Source organism: Scyliorhinus canicula, chromosome 14, assembly GCF_902713615.1.
Source record: "Scyliorhinus canicula chromosome 14, sScyCan1.1, whole genome shotgun sequence".
NCBI lineage: Eukaryota > Metazoa > Chordata > Chondrichthyes > Carcharhiniformes > Scyliorhinidae > Scyliorhinus > Scyliorhinus canicula.
In genome coordinates this window covers 50,692,516-50,716,789 of record NC_052159.1, presented here as the reverse complement: position 1 = coordinate 50,716,789, position 24,274 = coordinate 50,692,516, and the positions used below count along the sequence as shown (strand labels likewise).

Genomic DNA, 24,274 nt, shown 5'->3' with positions numbered 1-24,274 from the left:
GGTTAAAGGTTAAAGGGGCTGGTTTAGCACACTGGGCTAAATCGCTGGATTTTAAACAGACCAAGGCAGGCCAGCAGCACGGTTCAATTCCCGTACCAGCCTCCCCAAACAGGCACCGGAATGTGGCGACTAGAGGCTTTTCACAGTAACTTCATTTGAAGCCTACTCGTGACAATAAGCGATTTTCATTTAGTTTCATTTCATAAAGAGGTGTGAATTGTCTCAAACCAGGACAGTTGGTAGGATTTCGCAGCCCAGGCCAGATGGTGGGGGATGAATGTAATGCGACATGAATCCAAGGTGCCAGTTGAGGCTGCACTCATGTGTGCGGAACTTGGCTATAAGATTCTGCTTGGCGATTCTGCGTTGTTGAGCTTCCTGAAGGCCGCCTTGGAGAATGCTTACCCGGAGATCAGAGGCTGAATGCCCTTGACTGCTGAAGTGTTCTCAGACACCACAACACGACACCACACAATCCTGCCATCGCAATCTCTGCAAGACGTGCCAGATCATCGACCACCATTACACGTGAGAACACCACCCACCAGGTACGCGGTACATACTCGTGCGACTCGGCCAATGTTGTCTACCTCATACGTTGCAGGAAAACATGTCGCGAAGCGTGGTACATTGGCAAGACCATGCAGACACTGCGACAATGGATGAATGGACATTGCGCGACAATCGCCAGGCAGGAATGTTCCCATTATCCCAATTTGGGGCATAGACATTCTCCAATACTTCCCACCAATGCTCCAGGAACAATCACATACCTGCCATCCAGGTCTGCTACCATTTCAACCTTTAAAAAGCACATCCGCTTGTTAATTTAAAATGCCCCCGCCCCGACTATCTAAGCCCAAGTGAAATACCTGACTCACCCACCCCCTCCGGTGTCTGGTCTGGTCCCTTACCCGCAAATGAGTCTCCTGCAGAAGTACCACGTTGGTCTTTAAATGCTTCAGGCGAGAAGAAAACTCATCTCTTTACTGGATCACCCGCAACCCCCGCACAGTCCATGTGACCACCCTGATCGTAGTCTCCCCACCCTCCCCAAACCAAAATCAACCAACCATACCACAAAGAATTATGCCACACGCACACCAAATACCTAAGCCCAAGGCCCACCCAAGGTGGCTGCCAGCTTCACCCAAAAGTTGAGACAAAGAAACAGCTCTAGTGACCATTAGATAAATACCACACCCCCCCCCCCCCCCCCCCCCAAACCCCACATAACCTGGTGGCAACCTTCTAGGAGAACAATGCTCTCCACTTCTGCCTCACGGTGCCACGGTTTGATCCCGGATTCAATCCCGGCCCCGGGTCACTGTCCGTGTGGAGTTTGCACATTACCCCCATGTCTGCGTGGGTCTCACCCCCACAACCCAAAAAGATGTGCAGGGTAGGTGAATTGGCCATGCTAAACTGCCCCTTAATTGAGAATAATGCTCTCTCCTCACCATCCCCATTCTCCTCCCCCCACCCACCTCCATCACCACCAAACCAACAAGCTAGGCTTACTGAACCTCAGCTAAACAGGTCCAACAGGCTCCAGCCCCCCACAACATTCCCATTCGACCATGCAAAAGCCTAGCTGCTAGCTCCGTCACCCCCACTCAGGGTACATATTAAGGAACAAAGAGAAAAAAAGCTCCCATGCTCATCCTGTTACACATAATAAAACAAAACCCAACACCCCTACAATGTTCAAATTCCCACCAGGGGCCATGTATTTCCATTGACATTTCCTTAACATTACCCCTTTTCCACATTGGTACCCCAACCCCCCCCCCCCCCCCCCCCCCCCCAAGCAAGTTTCTTTCCTCCAGCTCTTTTTCAAATTTTCAACAGCATTTTGTCGACGGGTTCACTAAACCTTTAGCGAGTTCACCAAAATTTCCCGGGAACTGGGCAAATAAGGACCCCCCCAAATAAAACCAAATACACTGGCGGGAGCTACCGAGAATGCAACCTTCTCCTACATACCGCTACTGGAAGACCAGTAATACATTTAATCACAGTTTGCAACCCTGCCTCCATTGCAAGTGTAAGGTCCCTTAAAAAAGGAAGGCCAAAACTGCAGACAGTACTCCAGACCATCTATCTCACCAAAGCCCTTTTCAGTTGTAGCAAGACTTTCTCATTCTTGTATTTCAGTCCCCCTACAATAACATTCTCTCAATTGTTTGCTGTACCTGCATGCTCAAGTAGCCAGAATTAGATGAGCGCAGATATCAGAGAGTTGCAGGGCTGGAGGAGTTTACAGACATGCGGAGAGGTGTGGCCATAAAGAGATGTGAATGTATGAATTTTAATATTTTAACAGGGTCAAAATTTCTTGTATCCTTACTAATAACTACAACAGCCCTTTTGAGGAAGGGCTGTTGCCGCCGACATTTTGAGAGGTTAATATGTCTTTGATGTTGAAAGCAGGTAAAGTCCCAGAAGAATGTGCCTCGTAAATGCTGATTTCTCTTCTGAATGTTGAAAATTGTTTTTGAAGGTTCTGGCAAGAAGGTTGGAAGATGTCCTTCCAACGGTTGTTCAGGAAGACTGGGTTTATTAAAGGGAGATTTGGGCGGCACATTGGTGCAGTGGTTAGCACTGCTGCCTCACGGCTCGGAGGACCCAGTTTGATCCTGGTGTGTGGGGTTTGCACATTCTCCCCGTGTAGGAGTGGGTCTCACCCCCACAACCCCAAGATGTGCAGGGTAGACGGATTGGCCACATTAAATTGCCCTTTAATTGGAAAAAAAAAAGGGATACTCTAAATTTCTTTATTTTTTTAATTAAAAGGAGATTCTCCAGTAATAATGTTAGAAGACTGCTGAACGTGATTCAGGCTTTTCAGAAGCGGGCACTAGATGGGTTGATGATCTTCCTGGATTCAGAAAAGGCTTTTGACCAGGTTGAACGGAGCTATTTAATGTATACATTAGATTCAGGTTAGGAGAGGATTACATTAAGTGGATTCAAATGTTGGATCATAGACCTGTGGCGGCTGTGCTCAAAAATGGTTTCAAGTCAAAGAACTTTGGGCTCCAAAGAGGAGTGTCCTCTATCCCCCCTTGTTGTTTGCGTTGGCTATTGAGCCACTGGTGGAGTTTTTCAGAAAAGCCCCTCTAGTGTCAGGATTAGAATGTGGGGGAAGGCAAGACAAGATCATGCTTTATATAGACAGCATGCTGGTGTTTGTATCGGATCCGGGTGTCTTGGTTCCTGCCATTATTGATGTGGTGGATAGATTTAGTGCCCTCTATAGTGCCTGGTTAGAAGATCAACTTTATTCAGTCCGAGGCTATGCTGGTGGGTGAGTCGAGGTAAACCTCCTCCTCTTGCTAATTTCCCTTTCAGATGCTCCCCCCTTGGGATTTAAGTATCTGGGTGTTTCAATTACTCTTTCCTTCAGGCAGCTATATGGGAACAATTCGGTTGCTAGCGTTTATTATTTTTTCTTAAATACACTTTTTAAATATATTTTATGAGGCAGTTCATAGAATCATAGAATGTACAGTGCAGAAGAGGGTCATTCGGCCCATCAGGTCTGCAACGGCCCTTGGAAAGAGCATCCTACTTAACCCCACACAGACACAGGAAGAAAGTGCAAACGCCATGCAGACAGGCACCCGAAGCCGGAATTGAACCCGGGTCCCTGGAGCTGTGAGGCAGCAGTGTTAACCAATGTGCCACCGTGCTGCTCCTGTTTGCATCTATTAGGTGGGACTTTGAATTTGATTTGGATTTGTCACGTGTACGGAGGAACAGTGAAAAGTATTGTTGTGCGTGCAGTCCAGGCAGATCGCTCCATACATGAAAAACATAGCACATACGATAAATACACATGTAAAACATAGACATAAACATCGGGTGAAGTGCTACAACAGAATATAGTGCTGAAACTGTAGAGAAGATGCGTAGAGAGATCAGTTCAGTTAATAAGAGGGCCTTTCAGGAGTCTGGTGACAGCTGGGAAGAAGCTGTTTTTTAATCTGTTGGAGCGTGTTCTCAGACTTTTGTATCTTCTGCCCGATGGAAGAGGTTGGAAGAGACAATAGCCCGGAAGGGAGTCTTTGATTATGCAGCCCCCTTTCCCAAGGCAGCGGGAGGTGTACACAGAGTCAATGGCTGGGAGGTGGGTTGGCGTGATGGGCCAGGCTGTCGTCACAACTCTCTGTAATTTCTTACAGTTTTGGACCACACAGTTTCCATACCAAGCTGTGATGCTGCCAGATAGGACACTTTCTGTGGTGCATCTATAAAAATTGGTTAGAGTCAATGTGGACATGCGGAATTTCCTTAATTTCCTGTGGAAGTATAGGCTCTGATGTGAATCAATATGGGTGGACCACGACAGATTGTTGGTGATGTTTACACCTAGAAATTTGTCAATCCTCTCCACCACAAGTTCAAAAGGTATAGGAGCAGAATTAGGCCATTTGGTCCATCGAGTCTGCTCCGCTATTTGATCATGGCTGATCTCATCCGAGCCTCAACTTCACCGTCCTGCCTGTTCTCCATAACTCTTCAATTCATTGCCAATTTAAAATCTGTCGAACACCTCCTTAAAATGTACTCGCTGTCCCAGCATCCACTGCAATCTGGGATAGTGAATTCCACAGACTCACAACCCTTTGGGAGATGTAGTTTCTCCTCAAATCAGTTTTAAATGTGCTACTTCTTACCCCAAGTCTATAATCTCTCATTCTAGAATGCCCCACATGAGGAAGCACCCATTCCATGTCTATTTTATCCACACCTTTTATCACCTTGTATACCTCAATTTGACCTCCTTTTCATTCTTCTAAACTCTAGAGTACAAGCCTAAACTGTTCAACCTCTCACTACAATGGCACCACTGATGCAGAGAGGAAGTTCTGCACGTTGGTCAGCCCTGCCTGTTTCTTGGCAGAAAAGAACTGCCCTAATAAAAATGAACATGATGCCTAGATTGTTGTATCCCCTGCAGATGCTGCCTATATCACTGTCTGCTAGATTTGTTAAGGAAATCAATAGTTCATTTGTTTGGAACAAGAAGTCTCACCTTAAATTTGTTTAGCTCCATCCAGCTCCTAGGGATTAAGGGAGGTTTGGGTAACCCGGGTATTAGACTAGATCAGTTGGATCTCTCATTTAAGATTAATAAGGGATTGTGTTGGGCAGCACGGTGGCGCAAGTGGTTAGCATGGTTGCCTCACGGCGCTGTGGTCCCAGGTTCGATCCCGGTTCTGGGTCACTGTCTGTGTGGAATTTGCACATTCTCCCCATGTTTGCATGGGTTTTGCCCCACAACCCAAAAGATGTGCAGGGTAGGTGGATTGGCCACGGTAAATTGCCCCTTAATTGGAAAAAATGAATTGGATACTCTAAATTTAAAAAAATAATAAAAGTAAGGGATTGTGTTTAAGAAGGCCCCTTCACCTATCTGGCTCGAGACCCTTCAGCTATTTGGCTCGATATTGAAGCAGACCAGTCCATTTACCGTCTGCATCTACAGGCCTTGTTCTTTGGTTACTTTAAGGCAGGTTCTGTCAAGTGTGATAATCCTATTATTATTAACACTCTTAGAACATGGAGATTAGTCCGTTTATTAGAATGGAGATTTAAACTGACTTCTGCTCTCTCCCCTATGCAGGGCAGCCCCGACATTCCACCCTGTCTAATTGACTATGGATTTGACACTTTTGCGAGATAGAGGCATTTGTAAGCTAGGAGACTTGTTCAGAAATGCTTCCTTATCATCCTTTGGGCAACGGTCAACAATTTGACATCCCAAACCACTTTTTTTTTGAGACTTCGTCCTTAAGATGACAACTTTGCGTCTTGACTCCTCAATTTCCCCAATGGAAAGAATCTTAAATTCTGTGGCACCCGAACTATTAATTAGCAAGTTCCACAATTTTTTTAATTCTACATCCTGCATTAGCAAGGATTGAGCAATCAATATTGATTAGGAAACATGGTGTAATATATGGAACTATGGACGGCACAGTGGTTAGCACTGCTGCCTCACAGCACCAAGGACCCAGGTTCAATTCCAACCTTGGGTGACTGTCTGTGTGGAGTTTTCACTTTCTCCACTTGTCTGTGTGGGTTTCCTATGGTGCTCCGGTTTCCTCACATGGTTGAAAGATGTGCAGGTTAGGTAGATTGGCTATGCTAATGTCCAAAGACGTGCAGGTTATGTGTAGCCACCTAAAATGGATGCTGAGCTACAAAATAGGTCAACCGCTAAGACTGCTGGGAAACAGACAGTTTAGCCAGAACAGCAGTCTGCAAAGAGCAGTTTGCATTCTGCAGCAGCAGAAACCAGTTTGGGCTCAGGTGAGAAGACCTTAGCTAGGTGCAAATGGCAAAACGCTTTGCATGCTAATGAGGCCATCAGACTTGAACACCCACACAATAGATACATTTGGTTCTGAATGGACACATTCTAATCAAGGCCCAGACATCGAGGCACCAGAAACCTCCAAACAAAAGGACATAAGAAACGCCCCCTCCATCACGGAGACCCCCTCGCATTGGGGAATTAATCCAGTATCGATAAGAAATTGATCCAATAGGTAGAGCCCGCCCGAGAAGAGGGAAGGACAATGGAACCCCTATAAAAGATAGGGACCTCGTGTTGTCCGGTCTGTTTTTCCGTGCTCCGGCTCTGACCACTACTTTGAAGATCCACTGACTCCAGCCGTTGAGCACCAGCCGCCGAACCGTAAGTGCCAGTACGACGCTCGCTACGCGAACTAAGCCCGCTAGAACCCCCAGTGACCAGAACGCTTGCTGAAGGTTGCAGCCCCAAGACCAGGACGAAGGCCTCGCTCCCTGACCTTGCCTGTTCCTGTTAGATAAGTATTCTGATTACTTTAGTTTAGTCATAGCTTAGTCTCTTAGTGTGTGCATGAATATTTATTATTACTGTATAATAAATATTATCGTTTGGACCTTACTAATCGGTGTATCGTCTTTATTACTTTGAACTTGACCTTGGAATACTAGTGACGTTGTCTATACGGCAACTGGCGACTCCTAAAGCTGAATAAATACATACAACAGAGCCTAGCGGTGTTAAGCACTTGGAAGTTAATACACCCCAATAAACGCGTTTTACGCCCATAGTAAAACGTGCAACATATGTTACGGGGATAGGGCGGGGAGTGGGCCTAGGTAGGATACTCTTTCAGAGAGTGGGTGCAGACTCGATGGACCGAATGGCCTCCTTCTGCACTGTAGTAATTCTATGCCGGTAAAACTTTGGTTTGTAATAAAATAAAGGAGACCCAGTTCATGCTAACATACCATCTGCATATAACACCTAGTCTTAGACACAAAACATAGAAAAATACAGCACAGAACAGGCCCTTCGGCCCACGATGTTGTGCCGAACTTTTGTCCCAGATTAAGAACAAATTAATCTACACCCCATCATTCTACCGTAATCCATGTACCTATCCAATAGCCGATTGAAGGTCCCTAATGTTTCCGACTCAACTACTTCCACAAGCAGTGCCTTCCATGCTCCCACTACTCTCTGGGTAAAGAACCTACCTCTGACATCCCCCCTATATTTTCCACCATTCACCTTAAATTTATGTTCCCTTGTAATGGTTTGTTCCACCCGGGGAAAAAGACTGACTGTCTACTCTATCTATTCCCCTGATCATCTTATAAACCTCTATCAAGTCGCCCCTCATCCTTCTCCATTCGAATGAGAAAAGGCCGAGTACCCTCAACCTTTCCTCGTAAGACCTACTCTCCATTCCAGGCAACATCCTGGTAAATCTCCTTTGCACCTTTTCCAAAGCTTCCACATCCTTCCTAAAGTGAGGCAACCAAAACTGCACACAGTACTCCAAATGTGGCCTTACCAAGGTTTTGTACAGCTGCATCATCACCTCACGGCTCTTAAATTCAATCCCTCTGCTAATGGACGCTAGCACACCATAGGCCTTCTTCATAGCTCTATCCACTTGAGTGGTAACTTTCAAAGATCTATGAACATAGACCTCAAGATCTCTCTGCTCCTCCACATTGCCAAGAACCCTACCGTTAACCCTGTATTCCGCATTCATATTCGTCCTTCCAAAATGGACAACCTCACACTTTTCAGGGTTAAACCCCATCTGCCACTTCTCAGCCCAGCTCTGCATCCTATCTATGTCTCTTTGCAGCCGACAACAGCCCTCCTCACCATCCACAACTCCACCAATCTTCGTATTGTCTGCAAATTTACTGACCCACCCTTCAACTCCCTCATCCAAGACATTAATGAAAATTACAAACAGCAGAGGGCCCAGAACGGATCCCTGCGGTACGCCACAGGTAACTGGGCTCCAGGCTGAATATTTGCCATCCACCACCATTCTGACTTCTATTGGTTAGCCAGTTCATTATCCAACTGGCCAAATTTCCCACTATCCCATGCCTCCTTATTTTCTGCATAAGCCTACCATGGGGAACCTTATCAATTGCCTTACTAAAATCAATGTACACCACATCCACTGCTTTTCCTTCATCCACGTGCTTGGTCACCTCCTCAAAGAATTCAATAAGACTTGTGAGGCAAGAACTACTCCTCACAAATCCATGCTGACTATCCCTAATCAAGCAGTATCTTTCCAGATGCTCAGATATCTTATCCCTCAGTACCCTTTCCATTACTTGCCTACCATCGAAGTAAGACTAACTGGCCTGTAATTCCCAGGGTTATCCCTATTCCCTTTTTTGAACAGGGGCATGACATTCGCCACTCTCCAATCCCCTGGTACCATCCCTGTTGACAGTGAGGACGAAAATATCATTGCCAACGGCTCTGCAATATCATCTCTTGCTTCCCATAGAATCCTTGGATATATCCCGTCAGGCCCGGGGGACTGGTCTATCCTCAAGTTTTTCAAAATGCCCAACACATCTTCCTTCCTAACAAGTATCTCCTCGAGCTTACCAGTCTGTTTCACACTGTCCTCTCCAACAATATGGCCCCTCTCATTCATAAATACTGAAGCAAAGTACTCGTTCAAGACCTCTCCTATCTCTTCTGACTCAATAAACAATCTCCCGCTACTGTCCTCGATCGGACCCACCCTCGCTCTAGTCATTCTCATATTTCTCACATATGTGTAAAAGGCCTCGAGGGTTTTCCTTGATTCTACCCGCCAAAAGGTTTTTCATGCCCTCTCTTCGCTCTCCTGATCCCTTTCTTCAGTTCCCTCCTGGCTATCTTGTATCCCTCCAGCGCCCTATCTGAACCTTGTTTCCTCAGCCTTACATAAGTATCCTTCTTCCTCTTAACAAGACATTCAACCTCTCTTGTTAACCATGGTTCCCTCACTCGACCATCTCTTCCCTGCGTGACAGGGACATGCATATCAAGGACACCTAGTATCTGTTCCTTGAACAAGTTCCACATTTCAATTGTGTCCTTCCTTGACAGCCTATGTTCCCAACTTATGCACTTCAGTTCTTGTCTGACAGCATCGTATTTACCCTTCCCCCAATTGTAACCCTTGTCCTGTTGCACACACCTATCCCTCTCCATTACTAAAGTGAAAGTCACAAAATTGTGGTCACTATCTCTAAAATGCTCCCCCACTAACAAATCTATCACTTGCCCTGGTTCATTACCAAGTACCAAATCCAATATGGCCTCCCTTCTGGTCAGACAATCTACATACTGTGTTAGAAAAGCTTCCTGGACACACTGCACAAAAACCACCCCATCCAAACTATTTGATCTAAAGAGTTTCCACTCAATATTTGGGAAGTTGAAGTCACCCATGACTACTACCCTGTGACTTCTGCATCTTTCCAAAATCTGTTCCCCAATCTGTTCCTCCACATCTCTGCTGTTTTTGGGGGGGCCTATAGAAAACTCCCAACAAGGTGACTGCTCCTTTCCTATTTCTGACTTCAACCCATACAACCTCAGTAGGCAGATTCTCCTCGAACTGCCTTTCTGCAGCTGTTATACTATCTCTAATTAATAATGCAATCCCCCCCACCTCTTTTACCACCCTCCCTAATCTTATTGAAACATCTATAACCAGGAACCCCCAACAACCATTTCTGCCCCTCTTCAATCCAAGTTTCCGTGATGGCCACCACATCGTAGTCCCAAGTACCGATCCATGCCTTAAGTTCACCCACCTTATTCCTGATGCTTCTTGCGTTGAAGTATACACACTTCAACCCATCTCTGTGCCTGCAAGTACTCTCCTTTGTCAGTGTTACCTTCCCCACTGCCTCACTACACGCTTTTATGTCCTGAACATCGGCGACCTTAGTTGCTGGACTACAAGTTTGGTTCCCATTCCCCTGCCAAATTAGTTTAAACCCTCCCGAAGAGTACTAGAAAACCTTCCTCCCAGGATATTGGTGCCCCTCTGGTTCGGATGCAAGCCGTCCTGCTTGTACAGGTCCCAATTTCCCCAGAATGCGTTCCAATTATCCAAATACCTGAAGCCCCCCTCCTACACCATTCTTGCAGCCACATGTTCAACTGCACTCTCTCCCTATTCCTAGCCTTGCTATCACGTGGCACCGGCAACAAACCAGAGATGACAACTGTCTGTCTGTCCTGGCTTTTAACTTCCAGCCTAACTCCCTAAGTTCGTTTATTGCACTCACACCCCTTTTCCTACCTACGTCGTTGTTACCAATGTGCACCACACTTCTCGTTGCTCACCCTCCCCCTTAAGGATCCTGAAGACACGATCCGAGACATCCCTGGCCCTGGTACCCGGGAGGCAACATACCTTGCAGGAGTCTCGCTCGCGACCACAGAATCTTCCATCTATTCCTCTTACCATCGAGTCTCCAATCACTATTGCTTTTCTGTTCTCCCCCCTTCCCTTCTGAGCCCCAGAGCCAGACTCTGTGCCAGAGACCTGGCCGCTAGGGCCTTCCTCCGGTAGGTCATCCCCCCCAACAGCATCCAAAATGGTATACTTGTTTTGAAGGGGAACGGCCATGAGATATCCCTGCACTGTCTGCCCGTTTGTTTTCTTTCCCCTGACTCTTGTCCTGTACACCTTGGGTGTGGCTACCTCCCTGTAACTCTTCTCTATTACCCCCTCTGCCTCCCGGATGATCCGAAGTTCATCCAGCTCCCTAACACGGTCTCCGAGGAGCTGAAGTTGGGTGCATTTCCCGCAGGTATAGTCAGTGGGGACACAAGGTGGTATCCCTCACCACCCACATCCTACAAGAGGAGCATGCAGCTGCCCTAGCCTCCATCCCCTCTTACCTTACAGAATACAGATGCACTGTGGACCAACTGGAACTCCGCCCTCTGACTCTGCTCCCAGTCAGCTGTACTCTCTGTAAACTCCCGGCTCCCTTCACGCTCTTTTAGGAAATGTAGGAAATGAAATGAAAGGAGCACCTTACTCCCTCAGTCACCAAACTCTCACTATAGCACTCAAATGCACCAAATTCAGCACTGAGTGCAAACAAAGTCTGCACTGTAAGCTGGCTCACCTTTACACTGAGTCTAGCCTCTGAAAATTGGCCTAATCGAATTAACAAGCTCCAGCTGCAAGTAGTTACAAGTAGAACCTTTGTTTAAAGCTGATTGAAAATTCACCTTCTCAACCAAACAGTAACTTTTAAGTTAATTAACTAAGTAAAAGACTAGACTTTAGATAAAAATAAAATAAACCCTTAATATCCCTCAGTCACCAAACTCTCACTATAGCACTCAAATGCACCCAAATTCAGCACTCAGTGCACCAAACTACAGTCACCAGTTTTTAAAATTTAAAACACAAATGACCTTTTATTGCATACAGGATCATTAAATTGACAAAAAATGTAACTGCACTATTTAATACCCCTTTCCCAACTACCCCCACCATCTACACAAACAAACAACACGTAGGGAAAAGGTTTGATCCAGCTACATCCCCGCTGTGCCATGTAGTCAAGAGTGATTACATACATTGCTTAAGGGACCTGTGATCCTATTGGTCTGGTGCACTCAGGGAACTGGAGAGGATTTTTAATAGAGCCTAATCCTGTGATCCTGATTCTGGGTCTTCCAGGTGGGTGAATTACTGATTCTAACAAAGAGGCTTTATAATATCCTGACCATTGCAGCTCGCAAGAATATCCTATGCTTCTGGATTAGTGGCAAATATTCCTCAATTAAAAACTGGCATAGGCTAATTATGGAATTCTTAACAGGTGTTCTAAGTCTGATGCATTCTGTAAGTATGGAACCTCTATCTTAAATTCATAGGCTCCACTTTGGCTGACTTAACCCCGTTGGGATTTGCATGAGCTAATTCATTTCATTTGTCTTGATATCACAATGTATAAAGACATGCATCTTGAGCTGAACTGTTCTTTTTCCCCACGCTCAATTTGTTAATCTGTTGTAGAATTAATCAATTATATAAACTAGAGATACACGTTCCTTAATTATTATAATTTTTATCTTTATTGACACAAAGTAGGCTTACTTTAACACTGTAATGAAGTTAGTGCGAAAAGCCCCTAGTCGCCACATTCCGGCACCTGTTCAGGTATACAGAGGGAGAATTTAGAATGTCCAATTCACCTAACACCCAATAAGCACGCCTTTTCGGGACTTATGGGAGGAAACCGGAGGAAACCCAAGCAGACACGGGGAGAACGTGCAGACTCCGCACAGACAGTGATCCAGGAAATTGAACCTGGGACCCTAGAGCTGTGAAGCAACTGTGCTAATGAGCTTAAGCATAATGTCCTGAATTTATTGTGTCTTGCAATTGCTAGTTTTCTGTTCTGTTCCTGTTTTGCACGGATTTCTTTTGTTACCTTATTGCACTTATAATAAAAATATATTAAAATAAAAATTAAAACTGTGCTAAATAAGTTTGAAGAAAGAAAGCCATTCATCCTCTTTGAACTCATCTTTCCAGAATACCAATCCGGTTATGTAGTTGTAAATGAATTCAGTGTCATGCCCTTGATCACTTTTCCTGGCAACCCATTCCAACTGACAACTCTGTAAATAAATAATTACTCCCATTTATATTAACATGCCCTTCACGGCCTTCACCCATTACTTCCCTGACCTGCTACCTTAGCATATTTCAAAGGACTGTTTCATAGTTACATTTTTATTCAGCTTAATGTTTCAAAACATCCACACACATTCCTAGCTTACCAAGTCAATCTAAATAGTTTATCCAAATGCAGAACTGCACATCAATTAAGGGACAATTTAGCATGGTCAATCCACCTACCCTGCACATCTTTAGGTTGTGGGGGTGAGACGCATGAGACATGGGGAGTGTGCAAACTCCACGCGGACTGTGATCCAGGTCCGGGATCGGACCCAGATCCTCAGCGCCCTGAGGCAGCAGTGCTAACCACTGCACCACCATGCTACCTTGGGAGGGTATGATAATAGAAACCTCGATGCACACAGCAGCAAAGGAGGAAGAGCAAGATAATAGAAGGCATCAAAAGAGAACAAAGACAACATCACCTGCGTAGAGACAGCTTCAAGGAACAAGGGTTGAGTATTTCTGTTCAATCATTTACTTTAGAAATTCTGATAACTTGTAACAGAACATACAGTGCAGAAGGAGGCAGTTCGGCCCATCAAACCTTCACCGACCCACTTAAGCCCTCACGTTTTGTCTTGTCTCAGTTATGCTAAGGGGGCCTTACAATATTTTATTATGTTGACAAATTGAACAGTTAATGGAATACATTAGGTTTATTTAGAAATTTGAACCATAACTTTACTTTTTGCTCAGTTGGCAGAGCGTGCCCAAAGTGAAAACTGAACCCTTATATGGATACAAGTCATATTTATCTAAACTTCCAAAAGTCACACTAAAATTACATTATATATGGTTAAAATGGATTGATCAAATTTCATAGAATTTACAGTGCAGAAGGAGACCATTCAGCCCATCGAGTCTGCACCGGCCCTTACAAAGAGCACCCTACTCAAGCCGACGTATTTACCCTATCCCTGTAACCCAGTAATCCCCCACTTAACCTTTTTGGACACAAAGGGCAATTTAGCATGGCCAATCCACCTAACCTGCACATCTGGACTGTGGGAGGAAACCCACGCAGACACGGGGAGAACGTGCAGACTCTGCACAGACAGTGACCGAGCCGGGAATCGAACTTGGAACCCTGGAGCGGTGAAGCAACTGTGCTGATCAATGTTCTACCGCGCTGCCCCGGTTGTGTGTCAATTTTGTCTGGTTATGATCCAGTGAACTGCCTGGTGATATCTTATTACGTGAAAGATACCATATAAATCCAAGCGTTGAACTTCCGGTGACGGCATGTAGAGGGGAAGTCATAGGTTGGGTGGCTCCCGCTTGAGATGTATTTTTAAGGAGGTTTGAAGTCCTGTCCCAGGGGTAATTTTTGGAGGATTGAAGAAAGAGAGATAATAATTTGATAAAGGGTGCGAAAAGGACCGCAAGAAACAGTTGAGAAGAGGGGAGGAAACAAGGGTTCGCCATTGAGTGAGAGGGCTAGCAAAAGGGCTGGCAAGATGGCGGAGGCTGGACCACATAGTGGGACTGCACTGCTTACGGTAGAAAAGATGACCGACGTGATGGCTGTGGAGCCAAAACAGCAGTTTGCGAGGCACATGGAGGCGTTAAGGAAGGAGATAGCATTTAGGCTGAAGGGACGTGTGTATATATGTTCTTTGCTAATGACGGGCGTTAATTTATTTCTTCTTTTTTGTATACATGGCGGGGGGGGGGGGGGTTTGTTCTTTCTGTTCTTAGTATTTTCTGTTTTTGATATTTTTTGAAAATTTGAATAAAAATTTTTTTTATTTTTTAAGGAAGGAGATGGCGGTCGCACTGAAATCGTTGGTGGAGGAGGCAATTTCCCCGGTGAGGATAGCTGCGGCAGACATCAGCCGAGATGAAAGAGCAGGGCGAGAAGATGAAGGAAGTGGAGGAGTCCGTGTCACAGCACAGCGACCAGCTCTCCTCGATGGAGAACGAGCTGCGGAGGGTGATGGAGCGCAGAGGGCTTCAAGCAAAGCCCGAAGATTTGGTGTACCGCTCGAGGCAGCACAATTTGAAGATTGTGGGCTTGCTGGAGGCCAACTTCGCTAAGATGCTGGCGGAGTTGATGGGGGAGGGTGAGAAGCCCTCCCGGTGTGAACTGGACTGAGCGCATCAGTCGTTAAGGCCAAAGCCAAAAGTAACTGAGCCACCAAGAGCAGTAATGATCTGCTTCCATAAATGCCACATGAAGGAGAGGGTGTTAAGCTGGGCAAAGCAGAACCGGGAGGTGCAGTGGGCTGGTGCTGGAGTTCAAATATACCAGGACTTGAAGAGACGAGTGGCGTTCGGCCAAGTAAAGACAACACTCTACAATACTGGGGTGCGATTTGGTATGGTGTACTCGGCAAAGCTTAGGGTGATGTACAACACCAAAGATTTTTATTTTGAGACTGTGGAGGCGGCTGAGGCGTTCGAGAAGGCAGAAGCCTTGGGACAGAAGAAGTAAGGAGTGGAACTGCAGAGAGGTCATGGGCTGTGATTGGGGAGCTGGAAAATGTATAGATGTTATGACTTTCTGCTCATTGTAACTTACTTGCAGGGGGGCCCTTGCACTAGCGAACTAAAGTCGGTTATTGAACGGGAGGCAAGGTGGGCTGCAGACTTTGGAGCCTGATTAATGCTGTTAATGTTCTGTTACAAATTATCAGATTAGCAGATTACAATGGGCCAACAAGGTGAGCGGGGAGGGACGGAGAATCGATACTGGGTGAGGTTTTTTCAAGAGGGGCGGGTCAGGCTCTTTGGGCACGGCTCGGTGGTATGATGATGGTAGATAAGAATGGTTGGGGGGGGGGGGGGGGGGGGGGGGGGGGAGGAGAGAAGACCCCCAGTTAGGATAGTCACGTGGAACGTGATGGGGGTTGGGAAGTCCAGTAAAGACGTCATGGGTGCTTGTGCAGCTTAAAAGCTTGAAGGCAGACGTAGCAATGCTGCAGGAACGGGAGTGTGGTTGGGGGGGGGGGGGGGGGGGGAAGAGGGGGGGCTGCAGCCAACAGAGCCTTGTAGAACAGGTTTCGATGGGCCTAGGAGGTGTGAAAAGTTGGGGGAGTGTTCCGATATTGGGTGAGGTGTTTGAGAGGAAGTAAATAAGAGGATTCTGGGAGGGGGTGGAGGAGCTCGATGGTAACAATGGAAAAAATAGAGATCCCCAGTTAGGGTAGTTAAGGGAATGTGAGGGGTCTGTTGGAGCGCTCATGTTCTTGCAACCAGGGCCCGGGGGGGGGGGGGAGGAGGAGACTGGACTGGCTCAGGCGGGGGTAGGTGTTAGCCTTTGCCTCGCTGCTTGCCTGGAGGCGGGTCCTGTGGGGTGGAGGTTAACCGGGAATTGTTGCCATTGAACATTGTGGGGGGTGGGGGGGCTGCCAGTATTGTTGTCTTTGGTTAAATTTTTTATGGATTGCTAATTTGTGTTTTTTATTACCTTGAATGTACGGCTGCATGTTTTGGTCTGTATATTGAGCAGGAGGCGGTATGTGTGGGGGATTGATATTGTGTTTGATTTGTTTGTTTATCGATGAAAATGAGGATAAGAGGATTTTTTAAAAATACATTGTGTTCATTACTGCTTATTGTTTGTTGATGGGTGTAAATTTTGATGAAATGTGAAAAAGGAGAATAAAAATATTTGATATATTTTTTTAAATCCAAGTCATTTTTGCTGAATCAATGTTGTGAACAGTCTGAATCAGCCAAGAACGTTTGGCGAGATGGATGGAATTGCTGGCAGGGCTATTGAAAATGGTTTTGAGCTTCCCAATGCTTAACAGAGGGAAATTGTGGCTCATCCAAATTGGAATGCTGGATAAGTAGTCTGACAATGCATCGGCAATGGAAGGATCAAGAAAGATGGAGAAATAGATAGTGGCGAGTGTCATCTCGTATGTGGAAGTTGATCCATGTTTATGGATGCTTTCACCTAAAGGCAGCCTATACTGGAGATGAGAGCAGAGGGTAGATCCGGAGTATGTTTTATAGATTCCATAAGTAATCTATAAATTCCATAGATTCCATAAGAAGTGACGAGAAGCAATTTCTGGGGTGCAATAACTTGTGATCAGATAAATAAGTTTGGAACTAGCTATAGCTCACTGATCTGGATAATGACTGGGACTAATGACTGGGACGATGGTATTGTCAATAAGATCAAAGGTTGCAGAAGGGTACTGCATTATATTCACTGACAGTGAATGTCAAGTGACTTGGTTCAGGAACTCTGTAGTGTACAGACTATATGATATAATTTCAGTAAACTGTTCTCAACATAATTTAATAAAATTGTCAAATGATTTAATTTCTTTCAGCTACATAATCCTGATTATTATGCTTTCATCCAATTATTTACCTTAGCTTCTGGCAGCGTTTAACTATGTTTAATATAATTTCACAGATACTCAATGAATTTATTGGAGACAAGTAACTTAATCCCCAGTGGTTTATGACTTGTCACAACCCACTTGAGTTTCATTCTTGCAGGTTATGGTGTTGCAGAATCTGAGATTTGATTACTCACTTGTAACTCAATACGAAGCATTAATATATATTTATACAAACAACAGAATTTCCTCAATAATTAACAGCAAATGATTCAACTTGCCATAATTACAGTACAAAAGGTACCACCAAAAAAAAGATTTTAAAAGGAGGCCATGCTTGATGATTGCCACTTGAAAACGTTTGCCATGTAGTGTGCATTTTTGATGCAAATTACATTATTTATAAACATTGTTTTTTTTTTAACGCATTTTATTCAAACTTGCATCAAAGTAGGTTAGAGCAAATAAACACCCTGGGAAACGTTCTTCCCAAGAATCAACTACAGTATACAGATTTTTCTCCTTTTTCCAACCACCCCCTCCCCATCACCCAACCTCCCCACCCCCCCTGCGACGAACAGCTCCTCAAACACGGTCACAAACAGCCCCCACCTTTTCTCAAACTCCTCTGCTGAGCCCCTTAACTCATTTTATCTTATTTAACCGCAGGAAGTCGTACAGGTTACCCAACCATGCTGCTACCCCCGGTGGCGATGCCGACCGCCACTCCAGCAAAATTCGTCGCCGTGCAATCAGAGAACCGAAGGCCTAGACATCGGCCTTCCTCCTCTTCAGGAGCTCCGGCTTCTCTGAAACCCAAAATATCGCCACCAAAGGGTCCGGGTCCACTCCGTCCTCCACTATCCTGGCTAAGACCGCGAACACTCCCACCCAGAATCTTCCCAATTTTTCACAACCCCAAACCATGTGCGCATGATTCGCTGGCCCCCGTCCACACCTCTCACACTCATCTGCTACCCTCTGAAAGAACCCACTAATTTTCACCCGAGTCATATGCACCTTGTGCACCACCTTAAACTGTATCAGGCTCATCCTTGCACAAGAGGAGGTCCCGTTTATCCTACACAGTGCCTCACTCCATATTCCCCAATTGACCTCCATTCCCAACTCTGCTTCCCATTTCTCCTTGATCTTCACCACACGCTCCCTTCCCTGCTCCCCCAGCCATGTAAATATCCACAATTCTTCCCTCCCCTTCCACATCTGGAAGCAGCAGTCGCTCCAGCAGGGTGTATCCCAGCAATCTAGGGAACCCCTTCCAGAACTTTCGTACAAAGTCCCTAACCTGTAGATATCTGAACTCACTACCCCTCGGCAGCTCTACACTCTCCCTTAGCTCCTCCAGACTGGCGAACACTTCCTCCAAATACAAATCCCTCACCTTGACCAGCCCCACTTCCTTCCACCTCCTGTATACACTCTCCACCCCCCCCCCCCCCCCCCCCCCCCCCCCCCCGCTCAAATCCATGATTCTCGCACAGTGGCGTTAGCACCGACATTCCTTCCACCCTAAAATGCCTCCTCAACTGATTCCATATCTTCACCGTGGACTGCACCACTGGGCTCCCCGAATACCTACTCTGAGCCATTGGCAACACTGCCATCACCATAGCCCTCAAACTAGACCCCTCACAAGATTCCCCCTCCATCCTAACCCACTCTACCCCTTCTCCTTCCCACCACCGTCGCACCTTGTCCACATTCGCCGCCCAATAATAATGAAACAAGTTTAGCAACGCCAGCCCCCCTGCTGCCTCCGCAGCAGGGTCCTCCCCACCCTCGGCACCTTCCCCGCCCATATAAAGTCCGAGATGATTGTGTCCACTTTCCGAAAAAAGGCCTTTGGTATAAAGGTCAGGAGAGCCTGAAAGATAAACAAGAATGTCGGCAGAATATTAATTTTCACCACTTGGACCCTCCCCGCCAACATTAAGTGCAGTGTATCCCACCTCTTAAGATCCTCCCTGGCCTCCTCCACCAGCTTCGTTAAGTTCCACTTAGGGAGCCCCGTCCATTCCCTCGATACCCGAATGCCCAAGTAACTAAACCTATCCCTCGCTACCGTAAATGGCTTCCTCCTAAATTAGCCCGCTGTGCCAGCTCATTCACCGGGAATACCTCGCTTTTCCCTACATTCAGCTTGTATCCCGAGAACCCTCCAAACCTCCCCAACAGGCCCATAATCCTTCCCATACTCTCCAACGGATCCGAAACATACAGCAAGGGGTCATCAGCATAGAGCGACACCCGATGCTCCCTCTGTCCCCTCATTATCCCCTGCCACTCTGCTGACCCCGAGAGCCATCGGAAATGGCTCTATGGCCAACACAAACAGCAGCGGCGACAGCGGGCACCCCTGCCTTGTACCCCTGTGTAAGTCAAAGCTTCACGAGCTCATATCATTCGTCCTCACCCTCGCTCTTGGCGCCACATACAGCAACCGCACCCATGCCACAAATCTCAGCCCAAACCTTTCCAAAATTTCAAACAAGTACCGCCACTCCACCCGATCAAATGTTTTCTCCGCGTCCATGGACACCACACCTCTGGTACCAGAGCTCTCAACAGATTCATCACCACATTCAACAGCCGTCTTATATTACTCGCGAGCGGTCTGTCCTTCACGAAGCCCGTTTGATCTTCTGCAACCACCCCCGGGACACAATCCTCCATCCTTCCCGACAACAACTGTAGAGCCATAGAGCCAATACTTTCACATCAGTGTTCAATCGTGATATGGGACCATATGACCCACATTCTACCGGATCCTTCCCTTTTTTAGGGATTAGTGTGATTACTGCCTGCTTCATCGTCTCTGGCAACTCCCCCTTCTCTAGTGCTTCACTAAACGCCCCCAACAGATGGGGTGCGAGGTCCGCCACAAATTCCTTAAAGATTCTGCTGGGTACCCATCTGGCCCAGGGGCCTTCCCGACTTCATACCCCTGATACTATCCAGCACCATTCCCAGCCCCAGGGGTCCCTCCAACACCTGCCTCTCTGCTTCCTCCACCTGGGGATTCCAACTCGTCCAGAAACCACCCCATGTCCCCCTCCTCTCCTCCTGGGTCTGCCTCAAAGTCCCTGGTAATACTCTCTAAATGCCTCATTTATCTTCCCTGGCTCTGACACCACATCCCCAGCCCGGATCTTCAGTATTTTCCTGGATGCAGCCCGCCTCCGCAGCTGGTGCACCAGCATGCGGCTCGCCTTCTCCCCATACTCTTATTGCATCCCTCTTGCCCTACGCAGTTGCCCTACCGCCCTCCCCGTTGTCAGCCTGTCAAATTGTCCCTGCAACTTTTTCCTCCCCGCCAATCCCTCCACGGTGGGCACTCTCAAATATTCCCTGTCTACCTCAACTATCTCGCTCACTACACGGTCATGTTCCGTCCTCGTTTCCTTATTCACACGAACTGCAAATGAATCCAGACCACTGCCTTCAGTGCTTCCCAAAAAAATCCCCGCTGATACCTCCCCATTCTGATTGAACTCCATACAATCCGTAATCGCCAACTGCACCTCATCACAAAAACCTCCATCCGCCAACAACCCCTAGTCAAACCTCCACCCCGGCCTCTGCTCTCGTCCCGTACTGAACCGAATATCCAGCCAGTGGGTTGCAAGGTCCGAGATAACTATCCCTGCATACTCTGCCCCCTCCAACCCAACCAAAATCTCCCGACCCACTACAAAGTGATCAATCCTCGAATACACCTTATAGACATGTGAAAAGAAGGAATACTCCCTTCCCCCTGGGTTCTGAAAGCGCCAGTTCTCCCCCAGTTTATGCTCCTTAAATGAAGTCTTCGGCCACTTCTGGGGCCTCAAAATAATACTCCCGGCCTCCGAATGTCACCCATCATTTTGCCGGGTAGAGCACCCCAAACCTGATCTGCCGCTGGTGCAGCACCGCCTTGGCCTTGTTGAAACTTGTCCGCCGTTTTGCCAACTCGGCTCCGATGTCCTGATAAATCCGGACGTTATTTCCCTCCCAGTCACAGCTACACTGCTCCCTGGCCCACCGTAGAATTCTTTCTTTCTCCACAAATTTATGGAGTCTCACGATCACCGCCCGAGGCGGCTCCCCAGCTCTAGGCTGTTGCCTCAGAGACCTATGCTCAGTCCACTTCAGGTGCCGTATCTAGCAACCCTTCTGTTACCAGTCCTGCCAGCATCCTTGAGACGAACCGCATGGCACTCACACCTTCAGGCAGGCCCACTATTCGCAGGTTCTGTCTTCGAGGTATTCTCCTGCTCCTCAACCTTTGCCCTCAGCGTTTTACAAAGGTCTCCCAGGAGACCCAACTCCACCTCCAGAGCCACCACACAATCACTGTGGTCCGAGATCACTCCTTCGATCTCCCGAATCTGTGACCCCTGCACCTCCAAACAGCTCTCCGTCCACTCCAAATTACTCTTCAGGGGTGCCACAGCTTCTGCAATGGCCGTTGCATGATCTTCATGCATTTCTTTCCTCTGTTTATGGAATTCCTCCTTGATAAAAGTCATCAGTTCCTGTATCTGGGGCCTTACAGCTTGCCCCTCCCCTGCCTGCACGCTGGAAGAGACTGTCTGTGAAGCACAAGACTGTTTCAACATACCAGCCAAATCTCTCAGTTTTCTGCCGGGTCCGGTGATTCCAGGGGTAAACTATTCCTCTAACATTCACCTCTGCTTTTTCATCAACATTCCACTCGGATCTGGGTAAAAAGAGCCCTTTTCTGTGACTTTGAAAATGAATGAAAATGAAAATCGCTTATTGTCACGAGTAGGCTTCAAATAAAGTTACTGTGAAAAGCCCCTAGTCGCCACATTCCGGCGTCTGTTCGGGGAGGGTGGTACGGGAATTGAACCGTGCTTGCTGGCCTGCTTGGTCTGCTTTCAAAGCCAGCGATTTAGCCCAGTGTGCTAAACCAGCCTTGTAAGTGACCAATCACTCCATGGTCACAAGCAGAAGTCCATTATTTATAAACATGAAAACCACATTAAAATGTAATATTATTAGTGCCAAAACAAAATGTTAATAATGCATCACTTATTTTGAAGCTTAGTTATAAAAGGGAAGCTTCCTCAACCTACATTATGAACATCAATGTGTCAATAGCAGTGTGAGCATAAATCCAGCATTTTCTCTTTAGGTTTCATTCCACAAAACACTGATTCTAAAAACAGCAAACATAAAACATAGAGCCTTAATAAGCACGGTATATTTGTTCAAAATAGGATGCCGGGAATGGATTGTAAGCCAGTTTCACTTTGTTATCTACAACAAATGCAGTCGAACTGTTGTCTATTGTGTGTTCACTGACCTACAACGGCGCAGTTGTCCCCATGCTTCAAAATAAAGCACTTAAACCTCGTGTTTAAATCCCTCCATTATTTCACGCTTCCCTCCAGCCCAACAAGCTTGCCGGCTAACTATACCTCTTTTTTTCTAATTACAGCCTTCAATGATGGCATCACAACAAATACAGTCGTGGACATTCACCCACTCACTGGAATTCTCTCCTTAAAACTTAACATCCTCTTCCATCTTTTAGTCAATACTACCAAGCTCTCCCTCTTCGACTTGCCAACACTTTTTGCACCTCCGAAGCACCCCGTTTTTCTACATTAAAAAGGCACGCTACAACTTCATCCCAAGTGTTGTGCTGTGATTTATTGTTTGTGCTCACGGAGGCATGCCCCAAGTTTGCAATGTCCTTATTTATACAATCTAAAATACTGAAGACTTTTTAAAACAGATAAAAACTGCACCATCGAATTCAAGTCCTTTGATATCAGAGAGTTTGTCGCAGGTTTTAAAACACACAGACAAGTCTAGATCAAGCGATCAGACTAGCTGTTGTAATTAAGCAGACGCATAGCCGGAATGGCAGTTGGCGTTGCCATGGTGACCGTTAACGGAACGAGTCGGTCTCAGGGCCGCAGGTGAGTTTGAGAGATGGAGCCACAGCCGCCGTCAGGAACCATAACAACTTTGTTGCACACGAACAGCCGACGGTTAAAGTGCCCTTGCAGCTGGTGTGAAAGTGGCTCTGGTGATCGCCAGCCGCGGGAGGGGGGCTGACCCGACCCGGCACCGAGCAGGCCTCGAGCCGGCAGCTGAGGGCAGTCCGCCTTACCTCACCCCCGGATCTACCCGAACATCCCCTTAATCCACCTGTTCTTTTATCACTCCCTTCTCCCTGGTATTACTCACCACAATCATTCTCTCAAAATAAACTTACTTTGCGCCTCCACATCCCGGAGGCGGGCGGACTCGGCTCAATCCTCGGCTCTTCCCGCCCCGCCACACATGACCGTCTTTTCCTCCTTTCACGTGCGGTTTAATTGAAGCGATTCAAAAGGCGATTCCCACGGCTCGGTAATGGGGGCCGCCCGCTGGTGGGTGGAGAGTCAGCCTGGGCACTGCTGTTACATTTGCATGTTACAGGGTGAAAAGTTTGCTCTGGCGAAGGACTTCAGGAACACTCACTTTTGCTTGTTGTGTACCCACCTTCCCCCAAATAAAACTACCAAACTGCTTTATTTTTTTAAGCATGCGATTGACAGGTTGTTAGTAAGTTGACGATAAATCAGATGACCTCCTGCCTCAAAGCAATCACATCCCCCCCCCCCCCCCCCCCCCCTCTGCTTTTCATCGGAGGGTGGAGACAATGTTTCCGTATGAAATGTGATCAGTATCGTTGTGTAGGGTGATCGAGTGTTATCTGCTTCTTTGTATTGAGGAAATAACATTGAAATGAGCAGATTTAATCTTTGCTCCTTCTGTTTTCCAGATTTAAAAAAAACTGCTTTATGTTCAGTCAGTCATGTGAATACTTAAATTTTTCCGAGTTTGAGCAAATTTATTTTTGCTTGATAGTATGAATTGAACTTTTTTTTTGACTGTGTTTGTTCT

The 24,274-nt window shown here is 46.6% G+C and overlaps 1 protein-coding gene across 4 annotated transcripts in view; it reads right to left on the bottom strand.

Moving 5' to 3' along the window:
- Positions 1–23,840, bottom strand: part of spata13 (spermatogenesis associated 13) — a 425,777-nt gene extending 401,937 nt beyond the window's left edge. For 2 of the 4 annotated variants that reach the window (XM_038818099.1, XM_038818101.1), the window contains exon 1: positions 23,601–23,838. In XM_038818099.1, the coding sequence (XP_038674027.1) occupies positions 23,601–23,615 (15 nt within the window). In that variant the 5' untranslated portion in view covers positions 23,616–23,838. Of the gene's footprint in view, positions 1–23,600 lie in introns of all 4 variants that reach the window. The other 2 variants (XM_038818100.1, XM_038818098.1) reach the window with 2 other exon arrangements.
- Between the last annotated feature and the right edge of the window lie 434 nt (positions 23,841–24,274).